At 41.2% G+C, this 19,161-nt stretch overlaps 1 protein-coding gene across 1 annotated transcript in view; it reads right to left on the bottom strand.

Annotated features, from left to right (window-relative positions):
• Positions 1-1,386: 1,386 nt before the first annotated feature.
• Positions 1,387-19,161, bottom strand: part of LOC128689847 (vasoactive intestinal polypeptide receptor 1-like) — a 205,688-nt gene continuing 187,913 nt past the window's right edge. The window contains exons 13-14 of the mRNA XM_070087499.1: positions 13,413-13,590; positions 1,387-6,189 (exon numbers count right to left, since the gene is read on the bottom strand). Of these exons, the coding sequence (XP_069943600.1) occupies positions 5,827-6,189; positions 13,413-13,590 (541 nt within the window). The 3' untranslated portion in view covers positions 1,387-5,826. The remainder of the gene's footprint in view (positions 6,190-13,412; positions 13,591-19,161) is intronic.

Genomic DNA, 19,161 nt, shown 5'->3' with positions numbered 1-19,161 from the left:
GTGGGGAGAGCATAGGCAGTGGAAAGACAGGTAGTGGGGGAGAGTATAGGCAGTAGAAAGACAGGTAGTGGGTAGAGTATAAGCAGTAGAAAGACAAGTAGTGGGGAGAGCACAGGCAGTGGAAAGATAGGTAGTAAGGAGTATATAGGCAGTGGGGAGAGTACAGGCAGTGGGAAGACAGGTATTTGGGAGAGCACAGGCAGTGGGAAGACAGGTAGTGGGTAGAACACAGGCAGTGGGAAGACAGTTAGTGGGGAGAGCACAGGCAGTGGGAAGACAGGTAGTGGGGAGTGTATAGGCAGTAGAAAGACAGGTAGTGGGGAGAGTATAGGCAGTAGAAAGACAGGTAGTGGGGAGAGTATAGGCAGTAGAAAGACAGGTAGTGGGGAGAGTATAGGCAGTAGAAAGACAGGTAGTGGGGAGAGTATAGGCAGTAGAAAGACAGGTAGTGGGGAGAGTATAGGCAGTAGAAAGACAGGTAGTGGGGAGAGTACAGGCAGTAGAAAGACAGGTAGTGGGGAGAGCACAGACAGTGGGAAGACAGGTAGTGGGGAGAGCACAGGCAGTGGGAACACAGTATGTAGAGAAGCACCATATAAATGTACACTGTCTTGAATTTAATACAATTCATGTCACCATTTGCCATTTAATTTACTTAAATAACTTGGACTGCAAACATCTTCAGAAGATAAATCACCTTAAATTACCTTAAAAGTTACATTCATTCCTCCAGAAGTGAGTTACATTTAGGATGAAAATATAACAAATTCTTCCACTCCTTTTTTTTACCACGTAGGGGGTGAGAGAATTTTATTTTTTAATGTATGTGGTGAAATTTTAAAGAAGAGGGAACCTGATATACATATAATAGGCAGCAGTTATTGACCTGAAGGCTGAATATATTGTGGAGAATTAATAACAGAGAGCATTTGCAAAGTGAAAAAAAACCCACATAATTTCGAAATACGTGTTCTGACTTGTTACATTAACTGTATTGGATATCCACACGTTGATAAACAAGATACATGTGCAATACCTGAGCACCAGTGGAGAGGCTCTGGTGTTACACATGTATGTGTCTTACTCATACATATGATACATACGTACATATATACATATTCTTGTTTTGTATATCTCTCAAACTGATTCTTTAAAATAATTTAAGATTTTGTACGTCGTACCTATGAATGTACCAAACAATAAATGTTTTGGTTATATGCATAAAATTTTAACTTAAAAAGACTACACACAAACACACACATATTATATATATATATATATATATATATATATATATATATATATATATATATATATATATATATATATATATATATATATATATATATATATATATATATATTCAGTGCATGAATTTAGTTCGACAGTGGTAAAGATAATCATAATTATCATTCTGAGTATAATCATAATTACATATTTAGAAAGTTAAGTTATGGATGATAGTAGGAAGTAAGATGCAGAGGTCTGTCTCCCAAGCAGATCTCCGCGATGAGCGTATGTGTAATGACGTACGTGAACGTGAAAATTTACGGGCACATACGAACGGGAGACGTGTGTGTGCGCCTACGAACGTACGGGCGAATATTATCCTGATGGAGTATAAGCCAATGTGAACGTGAAGGTATACGTTGACATCCATGGGTATTTGGATGACCTATAACAGAAGAAACACTTTCATCATCACTCCCTTCATCACTGTCTTGCCAGAGGCGCGCCAACACTATAGTTAACAGTGTGTGTAATTCGAAATTAATTTCCCGTCAAGCACACTCAAAATAACAACCAGGATTTTCTCTCCTTGAAATCTCCATAAGCTTAAAAACATCTTGGTTGATTATGATTTTATTCCAATAATAATTTAGCGATTCATTTTTTAAGAGGCCCATACCGCGCTTGGGAAATGAAATACAGTCAGGTTTGATACAAGGAATGGGAGGATAGCTCCAAGTCTTTATATGAAGGTACATCTTCTTGGAGAATAAGAGAAATGAGAGGCTCGTAGAGCGAAACGTATTTCGAAAAGTATTTGTTGAAGGACGAACGTCAGCTCTGAAATGCAAAGTGAACGACGGACGTTTCGACCAGTCGTGGGCCAAACCGTCCCCTGATCCATCAAAATGTCATCCTGTTTCAATTCTCAATTTGTCGGCTTCGCAAAATTACATTTCCCTTACACAGTATTTTTTTTTTATTTATTTCCGCTTTATATTCCCCATTTCTGCATCCTACCAACTTCTGTACCACAGCCGTACACACCATCACTCTGTCTTAAACATCATCCTACACAATCCTATATATCGTCCAATGTAGTCTGAACTAGCTTAGTTCCCCCAGTTTTTTTTTTTACATTAGAGAAGGATTCAGTTGAATAAAACAGCGTCATTAAGAGAGAACTGGAAAAAAGTTTGTAATCTGAGTGGGAAAGTCTCCCGTTGTAGTCGGGCTGAATTTAGAAGTGGGTAGATATACAAGTGCGTCGATTTTGGAGTGAATCTCGTTAATAATTTGCTAGTGTCTCGATTTACAAATTAGCCAGTGTGTCGACTTGGAAATTAGCTAGTGTGTCGACTCAGAAATTGCTAGCGTCTCGACTTGCAAACTAGCCAGTGTGTTGATTTGTAAATTAACTAGCGCGTTGACTTACAAATTAGCCAGCGTGTCGACTTACAAATTAGCCAGCGTGTCGACTTACAAATTAGCCAGCGTGTCGACTTACAAATTAGCCAGCGTGTCGACTTACAATAGCGTTGGCCATCAATTTCTTCTGTATCCAGATTCGTCGACTAAAAGTTGCTGAGCGAGACACACTCTCGCCTCCTCCTTGATTCCCCTCACAGATTTTCTTGATCTTTGTACATTTCACATGAACGTAAATACGTGGCCATTATTAATTTTTTTTTTAAATTCCGTATTCAGTGGAGGCAATGACGCAGAATTCCATCTGCCTCAAATTGAATTTTCCAGAAAACTTCGGGATACGATTTTTGGGGGGAAGTCGTTTTTGAATACTTCGATTTGATGGAAGATTTATTTATTTTTACCTCAAGGTCTTGCTCTAATGCAGATCTCATATCTTGCTTCATTATGATATGAGGTCTCTTAGTGCTCCACCATGAGAACCTTGAAAGGAAGATAAATTACGTCTTATTGAAATAAATAATGGTAAAATAATGTTTATTTTTTCAATTATTATTATTATTATTATTATTATTATTATTATTATTATTATTATTATTATTATTATTATTATTATTATTATATTTTTCTATTTATTTTAATATGGAGCGCTAAACGAGTGTGGGTTATTCAATCCATAGTCCATACACCACAGCACAAGTACTAAGAGTCTTCAAGGAGTTTTATTGACGAGTTTATAGAACCATGAGTCCTGCTTCCTCCAAGAAGGATGAAGTTATACGCACGACACATATTCCAATATTAAACACAAAGACGTAAAACGATACATGGTTCTCCCAGGAGGGCAGAGAATATCCACAAACTAACAGGTAAAAGCACTGCTTCCAACACCATACAGTACGTAATAACACAGAGGAACACAGTGACCCCAACGCTGGTATTTACACTATTCCATGTGGGGGATGTAGTAAACTATACATGGGAGCAACATCTAAGAGAAGGAAAAGCAACGCATAGTTGTGCATAAATGTGCATTCCAAATGGGACGAATGATCCAGGTTAAAGTAAAGGTTTGTCAGGAAACAGGATAAGTGTTCCCTGACGCTGGTCTTGGTCATATGATGACCCGCCACTGGAGCTTTTGGTCATCTGACCGAGGCCTTCCGCTGGCTTACCCCTCCATCCCTTAAAAATTAAGGGTTATTATGATCCTTTGCCTGCATCATACTCTGCAACACCCGCATACCTCTCACGATCGTCCAAGAGGCCAAACTTGACATTAAGGAGTCCGAGTCTAAATATCAGATAATGACTAGAATCTGCTCTCGTCTCTACCACACCACCCTCACTCAAAACACCGGCAGTATCATAATCTAGGAAAATACTGGTTAAATTTATTCTACCTAAGCAGACTACTCATGATTCACAAAATCGTAATAACGCGATTTCAAACAACCCACGAAACGGGTGGAGTTTGAACCCGTGGCAAGTGAGTCGTAAAACTCCAGGCCAGTGCGTAAGCCACTAGGCCAAAGTCAGTACAGCATCTGATTTACTCTGTGTTTCCTGTTTTCTGTATCTGAATGATAAAGCCCCCTGGTGGTCGAGACGTCTCCTCCGTAAACGTCCTAATAACTCATATGTCGCTTTTCCAGAGAAGAGGACCTACTGTATTGCTCCTCTCTTATGTTACAAAGCTTAAAACTTAAACACACCTGAAGCGATGGTGATTGTGATGGTGAGATGTAGTTGTATTGGCGGTGCTGGTTGTGATGGAGGCGGAGGCTGTCGTGGTGACGGTGGTTGTGACGCATGTGGTGGTAATGGAAATGAAAGGTAAGATTATTAATGTGTTTGGTGGGGTTGGGTTAGTGGAGATGTGTGGTGATAGCGGTTGTGTCGTGGTGGTGGTGATGAGGAAAGTGGTGGTAAGAGTAGTAGGGATGATGGTGGTGGTGGGGGTGGTGAGGATTGTGGTGGTGGTAGTGGTAAAGTTGCTGGAGGCAGCAAGATCAAGGAAGGTGTCAATATCAAGCTCGTCCGTGCATCAGGGCCACCTCCACTCTCCTCACACACGTGTAAACAACTTCAAACTCTCTCTCTGCCTCTGTTAGCTTGTCTGTCTGTCTCTCTCTCTCTCTCACACACTAACCTGTGCTGCTACTCACAAAGCTCTTCATGGCGCAAACACTTTCAAGCACCATCAGGAAATATGACAATAAATGGTTTACAAATACCCACAGATTGTTTATATAAAGACACAGAGAGTAATTTTAGGAAACGTTATTTAAAGCAAAGTTTTTCCTGTGCCAGAGACCTGACTTGGTCAGAGGTGGCATTAAATATGAATTGATAAGTAAACAGGACAAGTACAGTACTTGGAAATTTATTAGGAAAACGTTTCCCCTCACTTGGAGATTTGTGAGTCCAATTGATTGACAAAAATCAGAGTGAGCGAAACACTTCAATAATAAATGTCTTAGAGCTGCAATTGTGTCTTGTTTACAGACTTGACTTCAAAATACCTGTTGAGTATGTGCAACATTACCTTTAACAAGGCTTCCTAATTTTGATCTACGTGGATTTTCAAGTACGCTACTAGAAAAACTTCCATCAGGTTGACGAATAAGACACATGTACAACGCCTGGGTTACAACCCAGGTGTTGCACATATGTCTTATTCATGGAAAGCAAAACACTCATACTCATCCGACTCACAAAATACATATAAAAATATCACCCCCTCACCCCACCCGAGACGAGGTTCTAGTATTGTATGAAATGTTAATTTGCACAGTTACCTCGACCCTTCCGTTTGAAAAAAAAATTAGCGAAAATTTATTCATCTCCGAATTAGGTATATTGATTGATGATAGTTTGTATGGTATGCAAGGAAGAGAAGTCTCTCTACATCAGACAGCTTCTCTTTGTATGAACCGGGTTCTCCGATGTATGAAACGCATCCTGTGTGGTGGAATATGATAGGCTCATAGCTCATGTCCCCATTATGTAACTATCATACAGAGTACCGTAGTACAAGTTTGTAATGTAATGGCTGGACCACCAGACTATGATGGTCATGAAGAACCATCACCAACATAGTCTACCGGTCGAGCATAACATTTCTGATGTAAGTTGGTTTGCTTAAAAAGGTAAAAATTTGCGATTTCAGAAGGTGCTCTCAGCAATGTGGGAAGTGTTGACTAGCAGCGGGGACCCCTCGCAGGAGTCAGCCATGTCGTAGAGGATACCTGAAGGAGGAGGAGGAGGCAGCTCTAGTCCGGAGTCTGAGCCTGGGTTCTCGTGAATCCCTTGGCTTGATGTGGCCGAGGGCTTAGTGCTATCCTCGACGCATATTGTGGCTTTCTGAGTGGTGTGGGCCATGGGCTGGAGAACGAAGGTAGAGTCCAAGCTGGTGGTGGTGCCAAGATGGGTTTCATACCAGGGGGAGGTGGGCGTGGTGTGGGCGTTCGTGGCGTGGGCGTCCCAGTTCTGCTGCAGCTCCACCACTGCCAGGTTCACCGTCACTAACTGCCGGTACACAGCACAAAAAATATTTGACAATCTCTCACGTTCTCAGATTTACTCTTCTGTAGGTTCATAAAGAAGAAATATAATTAAAATGAGGGGAAAACAAGGACTTATCATTGCAGTGTGTATTTTCCTATTTGAGGTTGTAGGGGTCGATCCATAGCTCCTGTCTCCTCCTTTTCACTAGTCGCCACTAGGTGTGTGTGTGTGTGTGTGTGTGTGTGTGTGTGTGTGTGTGTGTGTGTGTGTGTGTGTGTGTGTGTGTGTGTGTGTGTGTGTGTGTGTGTGTGCGTGTGTGTGTGTGTGTGTGTGTCAGGTTTATCTATAATATTCCGGTCATGACTATTTGACAATGAAAATCAGCTTATCGAAAATCCGACTCAAAAGATTTTTTGTTAAGCACCAGCGTGTAACTCCTCGTCCTCCATCACAATAAGTAAGAACAGGTAAAATACTGCCTGCAATATAAACTATTCACAGCTGGCACTGCCTACCTACACCAAACCGTTTTCCATTAAATCTCACCAGAGTATCTACGCCATTAAATCTGCTTTTCAATTTATTCCAGTCATCTGCAAATAAACTATAAAACCAATACTCTGCAATAAAAATATGTATATTTTTTAGCACGAATCCATTGTTGCGAGATCCATCTTTGTTTGGTATTTTCTGCTACGTATTTATATCCCTTATGTTTACGCCTTTCATCTACGTGAACACTTCGATCATATCTTGCAACATGCATGAGAAACAAACGGTGGTTATCATCATGCAAACTCTTCTCGTTATTAGTACACAAAAGACGCCTGAAACTGCTTTGTTGTCTGAATTAGAAGACAAAGACAGACAAGACAGACATAAGCTGGGTCACAAGAAAACCCATTTGTACCAAGCGCGACTCAGTATAACACCTGACCTCATGTACACATCTTTGATGTTATGGAATGGAAGGATTACCCACAAATGTGGTAATAGAACACTAGAGTCGGACAAGACCTTCTTTTAAAGACCCACAGTCATACCAGTGCTGCAGCAAGCAGCGACAGAATCCCTCGTTTTGGGTGTGATAAATTATATATTGGCAAGGCTGCACTGAGCTTTCACATGAGTGTCCTTGAGCATAAACACGCCTGTTTTGACCTTTGCATCACACAAGTGATGCAAAGGTCAAAACAGGTACATCTGATTAACCGGACAAAGGCCGAAATTATCGAAGAGGAAAACAAGACAAGAAACCTATGGTTAGAAGCCGCACACAATCTATTTCCAATACAGTGGAATTGAACCAAAGCGTACATAACATCACAAAACCTCTAGCTTAACTCATACTTTTGCCTCCCTTCTCCCTTCACTTATCTTTCTATCTCTTGTCCCACTAAAACTACTCTCCTTACTTTCTACTACCACTACTACTTCTACCAAAACTTCAACTTCTGAGCTTTCCACTACCACTACTTCTTTTCCTTCTTCTCTTGGTCCCGTCCCTGTCCAGCTAGCCTATATATATATATATATATATATATAGGGAGGTACCACCTCTAGAACTGTCCTGGGGACTCTCATCCTCAGAGAAAAGAATAAACTTGCTTCAGGGAAAACTCAAGGTTCTCCCTGTAGCTGTTTGAGATTTTTCTCTTACCACCCCCTATATTTAATATATATTTTATTTAAAGACGAGATACATTGACAAAACATTCACAAAAATACTATAGAAAGTAAAACAACGTAGATAACAACTCGGAGCTACATCTCGAATACTTCGTCCAGCTCCCCGGCAGTGGGCCGCGTGCCCAGAATGCTGCAGGCATTTCCTCTCTAGATCGCGACACTGAGTCTCTGAAAGGGGAAGCTGGTTGGCCTGTGGTTCTTGGTTTCTATGATGAGCTTTTCACCCAGCTCTTTGAGGAACTTTAGAGCACACTTGCCCATGCTCCAAGGGTCTCCGACCCTATTGGGATGAAGTTATAGCAAGGGAAAAGGTCTTCATATTTGCGGATCTTCTGGGTCTCCCTGTGGCTGGCAGCTCCACCGCATTCAGCTATGGAGTATGGCAAGTAGGTGTCTGCCAATGTGGCGGCACAGGTGTAGTCCCAGGCAGTTTTCCATCCTTCCAGGGTAGCATAGTGGCTTCATCAGGACGCTTTTGACTTCCGTCAGACCCCTGCACTTGGGGTTCCCGTTGAGATGGGCAACGGGCTGTGGCGAGGCTTCTCTTTATAATGTCATTGACCTCCTCATGTCTGGCATACTTCTTTCTGTTGTGTGACACACGAGACCATGAAGTCCGAATTGATCAGTTGTTGCCCTGCCGCAAATACACCCATGTTCGGTGAGGATGGGGGCGGCTAGGCGAAGAGCAACACCAATCCGAATGGCCTGTGGGTCAAGTTGAGTGCCCAGGGAGGAATTGGGAACAGCTAGAAGGAAATCTCCTTAGTGTGGTGCCTTCACCGCCAGAAGACGAGCTTTGTCCTTTCCTGAAGCGTTGTTGAGCACTGTGTTGGCGATTTTGTCCATGATCGGTTTGTCCCAGTGGGACTGTTTGTGCTCTTTGAGAGGAGCTGGTCTACTGGAGGAGTCTGCGAGGGTGTCCCACCGCATCGCTGCTTCAGTGAACCTGAGGTCTTGAGCTCCTACTACGTCTCTCAGGCGTTCGGGGACAATCTTCTTGACTAGTGCACTGGAAGCCAAACATGAAGACAGAAAAGCAGGAAAAGTTACATGCGTAGCTTTGCGCACCCCTATACCTCCCAGTCGCACTGGGAGGGTTGCCTGATCCCATTGCTGATCCTCTAGTGACAGGTTCAGGGCCTTCTTAAAGGTTGATCTCAGGTGTGTGTCATATTCGTCGAGTGTTGGGTTGTCAAAAGAGGGTGCATACCTCAGGGAGTGAGTCTTGGTATAGTAAGACACCTTGTGAGGAGATACAGAGCATCATGGGCATCAAGATCGCTTATTCTCTCCTCCATTCTCATTAGGTCATTCAATTTTTCCTTGTGGACAGTGTCGATGGCCTGGTGATCCAGCGGTGCTTCCAACAGGCTACTGTTGGACGGAGTGGTAGTAGAGACTTCCGGGAGGATTCTTCGCACGGCATTGATTATTTCCTGGTTCGCTGTGATTTCACACTTGGAGGGATTGAGGATGAGTCCCAAGTCTTCTCCCTGTATTTTCACCAGTTGTAGGTCCTCTAACAGGAACTCTTCAGTACCTGCCAGAGTGCCATCATCCAGGTACCAGATGTTGAGCTCGCCGGAAGTTAGTTTTCTTACTGCCAAACAGAAGAAAAGTGGAGCGAGTGGGTCACCCTGCTGAACACCCTCTGATGAGAGAATTTCATGTTCTCCAAACAAAAGAATTGAGGGTTTGCTGTAGCCGGCTGAAATGAAGGGACAAAGGCTGGGAAACCGATCCCGAACGGCCATATTAAAGGCATTTCTAAAATCAATATATATATATATATATATATATATATATATATATATATATATATATATATATATATATATATATATATATATATATATATATATATATGTCGTGCCGAATAGGCAGAACTTGCGATCTTGGCTTAAATAGCAACGCTCATCTTGCCATATAGGACAAGTGAAAATTTGTGTATGCAATAATTTCGCCAAAACCATTCTGAACCTAACGAAAAAAAATATATTTCACTGTGTTTGTTTAGTATTAAATTATTGTAAACAAATCTAAAATATATTTAGTTGGGTTAGGCTAAAATAAATTGCGCTTGTTATAATAAGGTTAGGTAAGTTTTCTAAGTTCCTTTTGGTGCAAAATTAAAAATTTTTACATCAGCATTAGTGAAAAAAATATATCTTTAAATGTATAAGAGTAAATTTTAGAAAGGACTTAATTTTAAATGAGTTCTTGCTAATTGACCAGTTTTACATATTCGGCACGATATACATATACATATATATATATATATATATATATATATATATATATATATATATATATATATATATATATATATATATATATATATATATATATATATGTATATATATATACTGGCTCCCTCTCTCTTTTATGTTATTGTGACTTTGTAAATAGTCCAAGTCGGACCCAAACGTCGTTGTAAGTTCCTCTTTCCTATGTACAAGTTATTTGTATATACTTAAAAAATCTTCAAAACAGTGTACGCAGGTGGTCCAGTAACCTGACAACGTCACCATTCCGTCATCCTTTGCGTGACTATGCCTTACTTCACCTCACTTAATTTTTTGTGCACATTATCATGTCCCATGTGTCGTGTGTGGACTTGATAAAGTCCCTGTGTGGGCGAAATGTTGCCTTGAAAATGAAGGTTTCGTCTGCAAATAGGGTCCTATTACCATGCATCTTTAACAACTCACGGAACGGACAGCATTTCGAATCCTGCAAGTTGTTTACAATTGTCAGTTGTTTACAACCTTCAGTTGTTTACAACCTTCAGTTGTTTACAACATTCAGTTGTTTACGACCTTCAGTTGTTTACAGCCTCCAGTTGTTTACAGCCTCCAGTTGTTTACAACCTTCAGTTGTTTACAGTCTCCAGTTGTTTACAGCCTCCAGTTGTTTACAACCATCAGTTGTTTACAGCCTCCAGTTGTTTACAGCTTCCAGTTGTTTACAACCATCAGTTGTTTACAGCCTTCAGTTGTTTACAGCTTCCAGTTGTTTACAACCATCAGTTGTTTACAGCCTCCAGTTGTTTACAGCTTCCAGTTGTTTACAACCATCAGTTGTTTACAGCCTTCAGTTGTTTACAGCCCTCAGTTGTTTACAGCCTTCAGTTGTTTACAGCCGTCAGTTTACAACCTTCAGTTGTTTACAACCGTCAGTTGTGTACAACCGTCAGTATTTTATAGTCGTCAGTTGTACACAACAGACAGTTATTTACGATTTCACGAACGACCATTAATGCATCGTCAGAGAGGCTGAGTCAGGGTTCAGGAGGAGACAGGAAAGTCCCAGCGCCCCGTCAGCACCTACAGGAGACCCACTTAAAAATTCTTCCCTGGGTCGTAAGTTTTAATTTTGAACATAATGGCTTCAATGAACAACATCTGGGTCGAGCGAGATGCGGATTACATTTTTAATCCACGCTACTGATTAATTTTCTTATATTCATAAACAAGCGCTTAGAGAGAGAGAGAGAGAGAGAGAGAGAGAGAGAGAGAGAGAGAGAGAGAGAGAGAGAGAGAGAGAGAGAGAGAGAGAGAGAGAGAGAGAGAGGAATAATAGTGAATTAAAACTGGTTATAATAGCAATAACGAGAATAATGCTCTGGATTTTCGGTCACACAGCTGCATTGGATTAAGGAAGCACTTAATAAAGATTAACTAGACTAACGAGATTAAGGATTATCATGACAGACTCATGTAGGGGAGTGCCATGATAAAATTACCGTACTCGGTTAAACGAGGACACTGGATCATCTTTTGGATATGCAGAGAGATATTTACACACACATACACATACACCCTCCCCACACACACACGGAAACAAGAGGTCACAATTCGAAGTTGAAGACTCAGATAAGTCAAAAGGATGCTAGGAAGTATTTCTTCAGTCATAGAGTTGTCAGGAAGTGGAATAGCCTGGCTAGTGACGTAGTGGAGGCAGGAGCCATACATAGTTTTAAGACGAGGTTAGATAAAGCTCATGGAGCAGAGAGAGAGAGGACCTAGTAGCGACCAGTGAAGAGGCGGGGTCAGGAGCTATGACTCGACCCTTGCAATCGCAAATGAGTACACACACACACACACACACACACACACACACACACACACACACACTCACACTCACATCACCCTTATGTACATATCAACAAAGGTAAAAACGTAAGGATAAGAAAAGGCACAAGAAATTCAAAACTAAACTAGGAATTTTTAACATAAATCTACAAGACGTAAAACAACTGGGAGAAGAGAAGACCATTTAAATTAACACTGAACAACTTATTGATAATTATAATTGCTTTATGACTGTGTTTGTACAAGGATGGTGTTTATTTATAATTTACTGAGCAAAGACGATAATTATAGAGGAATACAGGTAAACAGATTTTGAAATATTATAGCAGTTCTGTTCGTTCACAAGTAGATAGATTAGTAAGACTATAAACAAAATATTAAGAAAATGGAAAGACGAGCAAAATTACGTTTCGCTCACTAGCAGCTTCATTTATCCAATACAAACAATACAGTGTAGTTGTTGTTGTTAGTGTATTCGTCAGAAATATTGTCGTAACAAGGGACTTTTGTAGGTGGTGTCTCGTCATTGACTCCAGCAGAAGCGTCACTAGTTCTACAAGAGTTACCTTTGACAGTCTTACGGCGAGGACCAGATGTGTCTTCTTAAGTTCAAGTGGCTTCTGTTTACTGCACTATGCAGATGCATGCAATGCATGGATTTTTGGTATATAAAGGGAGGTTAGAAGACGGGGCATTCTTGAAAGTAGAAGTAGTATTAGTATTAATAGTAATAATGGTAGTACTGGTTGTGGTAGTGATAACAATAGTGGTAACAGTAATACCAGTAGTAGTCGTTGTGGTACAGTAGTAGCAGTAATGGGTGAGCAGGTAGTTGTAATAACCTGCATTCTCGTACGAGTCTGTCTATTAGGTAGGCTGTCAGAACGGAGGATGGCGTGCAAGCAACGTGTGCTAACGTCCTTCACATGTACCGCTTAGCAGAAAGGGTGATCATTAGACACATTTCCCCAGCTTCACCATCACTTGAAATGACCGTGCACCGAGGTTACAACTACTGCTACTACTACTGCCACCTGCTCACCCACTACTAAGGCAGGGAAGCAGGAAGGTAGCCAGGCAGGAAGACAGCCAGGCAGGCACATTCAATCAATGTCTTAGATCAGAAGCTCCGGTGAGGCGGATGTGTAGTTTGCTGGAGATTGTCGGGACGTGGCAGGGAATAACATATTAGGAGGGAAGGTGGAAGGGAGGGAGGGAGGGAGGGACATAGGGAAGAAGAGAGGGAAGGAGGAAAGGAAGGAGAGGTGGAAAAGAGAAGGGGTTAAATGAAATTAACTAGCAAGAGCTAGGTTACCCTTCCCTTTATGCAGGCGAAGGGCTGTAGATCAAAAGATCTTTCAAACTACCCTTCCGTATCTCCAATCACATCTGACTGCCTCTCACTTTCTAAGGCCAGCATGACTTCCTCGTCCCTCAATAACTACAACGTTAAACTACCTGATTATCAGTGTCTTCGAAGACAGACTTGTCGTGGAGTGAGAAGGAGTTCTCCCTTGTGGTGGTCCCGTTCGCCCTCACCGCCCTCACCAGACTGCACTGGTCGCCTCGACCCGACAACACTTCCAGTTTCCTGCGACTTGTAGTAGGAGCTGCACCTTGAGTCGCCGTCCCTCTGCTGGGAAGAAACGAGAGAATATTGGTGAGGGGAAAGAGGCAGATAATGATACTGTGAGAGTAAAAGTGGAGGAAGGGGTGGATCTGAAGCTGAAGCATGAATATATATATATATATATATATATATATATATATATATATATATATATATATATATATATATATATATATATATATATATATATATATATATATATGTACTCACCTATTTGTACTCACCTATTTGTGGTTGCAGGGGTCGAGTCACATCTCCTGGCTATATGTGTGTGTGTGTGTGTGTGTGTGTGTGTGTGTGTGTGTGTGTGTATGCACTCACCTAATTATGGTTTCAGGGGTCGATTTACAGCTCCTGGCCCAGCCTCTTCGCCGGTCGCTACTAGGTCCACTCTCTCCCTGCTCCATGAGCTTTATCGTATGTCTTCTTAAAGCTATATATGGATCCTGCCTCCACTACATGACTCTCCAGATTGTTGCGCTTCCTGACAACTCTATGACTGAAGAAATACTTTCTAACCTTTCCCTGATTTATTGACATGCTTGACCAGGTGGGGGTTTCATACTGGTGCTGCATACTCCAATATGGGGCCGACATACACAGTGTACAGAGTTTTGTACGATTCCTTACTTATGTGACGAAACGTTATTCTCAGGTTTGTCAGGCGTCCATATGCTACAGCAGTTATTTGGTTGATCTGCGCCCCTGGAGATGTGCTCGGTATTATACGCATCCCAAGATCCTTTTCCTTGAGTGAGGTTTGCAGTCTTTTGCCAACTAGCGTGTACTCCGTCTGCGGTCTTCTTTGACCTTCCCCAATCTTCATGACTTTGCACTTGGTGGGATTAAACTCCAGGAGCCAGTTGCTAGACCAGGCTTGCAATCTGTCCAGATCCCTTTGTAGTCCTACCTGATCCACATCCGATTTAAGTTTTCGCATTAACTTACATCGTCTACAAACAGGGACACCTCTGAATCCATCACATCCGTCATGTCATTCACACATACCAGAAATAGTACCGGCCTTAGGACTGACCCTTATGGAACCCCTCTCGTCTCAGGTGCCCATTCTGATACCTCATCACGTACCATGATTCGCTGTTTACTTCCTGTCAGGCATTCTCTGATCCATTGCAGTGCCTTTCCTGTTATTCTTGCCTGATCTTCTAGCTTTCGCACAAATCTCTAGTGTGGAACTGTGTCGAAGGTCTTCTTACAGTCCAAGAAAATGAAGTCTGCCCACCCCATTCTCATGTCTTACTTCTGTCACCTTGTCGTAAAACTTCAGTAGGTTTGTGACACAGGATTTCCCTTCCCTGAAACCGTGCTGGTTATCGTTTATAAACTCATTCCTTTCTAGGTGCTCCTCCACTTTTCTCCTGTGAGTGAGTGAGTGTGTTTGTGTGTGTGTACTCACCTAGTTGAGGTTGCGGGGGTCGAGTCCGAGCTCCTGGTGTGTGTGTGTGTGTGTGTGTGTGTGTGTGTGTGTACATACAAAAATTACATACATTCATATATTATTGTATTTCATAAAGCGCTAAACCCGTGTAAGTCATTAAGCTGAGCGACGTGGTTTTGGTGGCTTGATCCTCCGTTCACTAATCGATGAATGGTTTTTGACCAGTCAAGAAGTTGGTGATCGAACGACAGAGGGAGACCGAGAGAGAGAGAGAGAGAGAGAGAGAGAGAGAGAGAGAGAGAGAGAGAGAGAGAGAGAGAGAGAGAGAGAGAGAGAGAGAGAGAGAGAGAGAGAGAGAGCTCCTCTCGTTACTACACTCACTGTAGGTGCAATCTTTCAAACATTTCCCTTTGCACAGACAGGTTATACAGATTTCACAGAGCTGCATGCAACACTCCTCTGGTCTGGTGGTTAACACTAAAGCGATACCAACAGAGTTAACGGATGATCACATTTCTCCCTTCTGTTGACCACTCCAAACTTTGAATATCAAGATGAAACACACTGACGCTGTTACCTGCACAAATAACTGAACTAAGTGGGGAACAATAGGACTTTCACTGAAGCTGGAACAATACCCCTTAAATTGTCTGGCAATCATTAAAACCTATCACTGTCCCTCATGTTACATACACGTATTACTTAAAATTTTTTGGGGAATCGCTTTAAGCCAGTAATGTCAACAAGCCCAGAAAATAGCATTCATTTTATTGTCAAAAGGTTATATTACACAATATAAAATTTTGAAAGACATTTTGTTAAGTTTGGAAAAGCACGTGCATTTTTTATGAACTTCTGCAGCCAATAGGAGCCCCAGGATGATCTAACAATACGATGGATTTCAATTAACAATAGTGAGAGAAGCTTTCGGAAAAAAATGATTTTCTTAATTAAAACAAAAACTCTCTTTATGAATTATATATTTAATTTTATAAAATTATTAATTTCTCATCTCCCAGAATGTACTAATAATAATAATAATAATAATAATAATAATAATAATAATAATAATAATAATAATAATGATAATAATAATAATAATAATAATAATAATAATAATAATAATAAAAATAATAATAATAATAATAATAATAATAATAATAATAATAATAATAATAATATTAATAATAATAATAGCACCATTACTACTACCACGACTACTACTGGTACTACTACTATTACTTATAATAATAATAATAATCATTATAATGACAAAAGTTAACAAATATTGTATATTTTTAGTGATATTAACATTATTAACGTTTACTGTTAATGAAAAGAATAAGAAGAATAAGTCCTTTGCTACGAATATTCTAAATTTTATCTTATTCTCTTCTTTCCACTTATCCCTTTCCCTACCCATCACATTTTCCTGTCGTCCCAATTAATCAACTAAACATTCTGCTGCACGGCAGATATTCCACCAGCAGACACGAGATCAACATGGCGTACTGCTGAGGTGAGTGAGGAAATGGCAGGCGCTTTGCCGAGCAAACTCTTACTGGAACCACCATTTCGGTCTGTGTAGATACTTAGAAAACCAACAAGTGTCTCATTTATCAGCTTTACCTCCATAGGGAGTAAAACCACGTCCTATGTAAAGCTTAGTCTGTGGAACGCGAGCCTAGTCTTCACCATGAGACAAAGTCGAATTAATCTTGTTAGTACCCGACGCCTCTACCACCTACCTTCCACTCCCAGGTTAACGCTCAAAGCTTAAAATTATTGACTGGGGGAGAGTTCTCGGAAGATTATATGCCTTGTGTAGCTTACAAAGAGATCAAGCCTCTGGTCGCCTCGGGACAGTATGACAGTACTCTTGACTATGGAAGGACTTGGTAGCGACCCCGTCAGGGCAGTGAAGGAGATCTGAAAGACGGCGCTGTAGGAAAATGATGCTGCAGAAAGATGATGATCCAGAAACACGGTACTGTAGAAAGATGATGATGCAGAAAGACGATGCTGCAGAAAGATGGTGCTACCTAAGCAAAGATTTGTGAAAAATTACAGAGCGCTGGGTTCGAAAGGTTATTCATAAGTCTACGCGATTAAATATCGCACAGAACATACAAATGCACTGAAACCTCACAGTCAGTAAAATTACATTATCATTCCTAAGAAAAACTAATACATAACATTTTAAAATATCATAATCCTTTTTAAAATACCGTATGGTCAACCACACTGCAAGCTTCTCTGCGGACACCCCAGTAATAGTGAAATCCATCCCTAAGCCCATTAGAGGATTTCATAATTTAATATAATAATTTTAACAGTTAAACCCGTATGGGTCACACAGCACTGTACTCACCTATATATACTTACCTATATGTACTCACCTACATGTGGTTACAAGGGTCGACTCACAGCTCCTGGCCCCGCCTCTTCGCTAGTCGCTACTAGGTCACTCTCTCCCCGCTCCAAGAGCCTTATCATACCTCTTCTTAAAGCTATGTATGGATCCTGCCTCTAATACTTCACTCTCCAGATTGTTCCACTTCCTGACAACTCCAACGTTAAAGAAACACTTTCTAACATCACCATGACACATCTAAATTTTAAACTTCCAGTTGTGTTCCCTTCTTCCTGTGTCCCATTTCTGTGGCTAGGGATGTTGAGGGTAAGAATGTGTCAAAGGTTAGAGGTGTGCGAGGTGGATGAGAACACACTCCGTTACTCGTTTGTTAAGAACCCCCGAGTAATGGAGGAAATGAATGAGAATCGTAAACATATGTCGATTGGGATGCTACATAGAAGGAACAGGCTAAGACCCGGATATCCACGTCGAGTGTGGAACTATAAAAGATCAGGCGAGAGAGAGAGAGAGAGAGAGAGAGAGACAGAGTCGAAGATTACACTGCTGGCTAACAGGCATGAAAACCGAGACACAAACATCAGTACAAGCTTTTACTGAGGACCATTTCCCTACCTTTAGAGCGAAACGTTGTCCTGAGATAAGTGTGTCCTGCTATATGTTTTCATTCAGACGCCAGACTACCAATACTAATGAGCCATTATTTTCGAAAATAGAAGTGGTAATGTTTGAATCTAGATGCAGCTATTAAAGACAAACTAAGAACAGTGAAGGACTAGTGTAGATCTATTAACCCACGCTAAGTTAATCTAATAGTCCATGTTAAGTTGGTCTATTACCCCCATGCTAAGTTGATCTATTACCCCCATTAAGTTGACCTATTAGCTCATGCTAAGGTGATCTATCACCCATGCTAAGGTGATCTATTAGCCCATGCTAAGGTGATCTATTAGCCCATGCTAAGGTGACCTATTAGCCCATGCTAAGATGATCTATTAGCCCATGCTAAGGTGATCTATTAGCCCATGCTAAGGTGACCTATCACCCATGCTAAGGTGATCTATTAGCCCTTGCTAAGGTGACTTATTAGCCCATGCTAAGGTGATCTATCACCCATGCTAAGGTGATCTATTAGCCCATGCTAAGTTGATCTATTAGCCCATGCTAAAGTGATCTATTAGCCCATGCAAAGGTGATCTATTAGCCCATACTAAGGTGATCTATTAGCCCATGCTAAGGTGATCTATTAGCCCATGCTAAGGTGATCTATTAGCCCATGCTAAGTTGATTTATTAGCCCATGCTAAAGTGATCTATTAGCCCATGCAAAGGTGATCTATTAGCCCATGCTAAGGTGATCTATTTGCCCATGCTAAGGTGATCTATTAGCCCATGCTAAGGTGATCTATTAGCCCATGCTAAGGTGATCTATTAGCCCATGCTAAGGTGATCTATTAGCCCATGCTAAGGTGATCTATTAGCCCATGCTAAGGTGATCTATTAGCCCATGCTAAGGTGATCTATTAGCCCATGTTAAGGTGATCTATTAGCCCATGCCTAGGTGATCTATTAGCCCATGCTAAAGTGATCTATCACCCATGCTGAGGTGATCCCAGTGTTCCAACACCAGACAGCGGTACACTTAAATACATGAGAAACAGAATGACTTCAAGAGTGTATCAGTCTGTAGTGGAAGGAAGGCGGGGTAGGGGTCGGCCTAGGAAAGGTTGGAGGGAGGGGGTAAAGGAGGTTTAGTGTGCGAGGGGCTTGGACTTCCAGCAGGCATGTGTGAGCGTGTTTGATAG

The sequence above is a fragment of the Cherax quadricarinatus genome, chromosome 22, assembly GCF_038502225.1.
Source record: "Cherax quadricarinatus isolate ZL_2023a chromosome 22, ASM3850222v1, whole genome shotgun sequence".
In the NCBI taxonomy this organism is placed as follows: domain Eukaryota; kingdom Metazoa; phylum Arthropoda; class Malacostraca; order Decapoda; family Parastacidae; genus Cherax; species Cherax quadricarinatus.
Note: the sequence above shows the minus strand (reverse complement) of the source record. Positions and strands in the feature narration are given on the sequence as shown.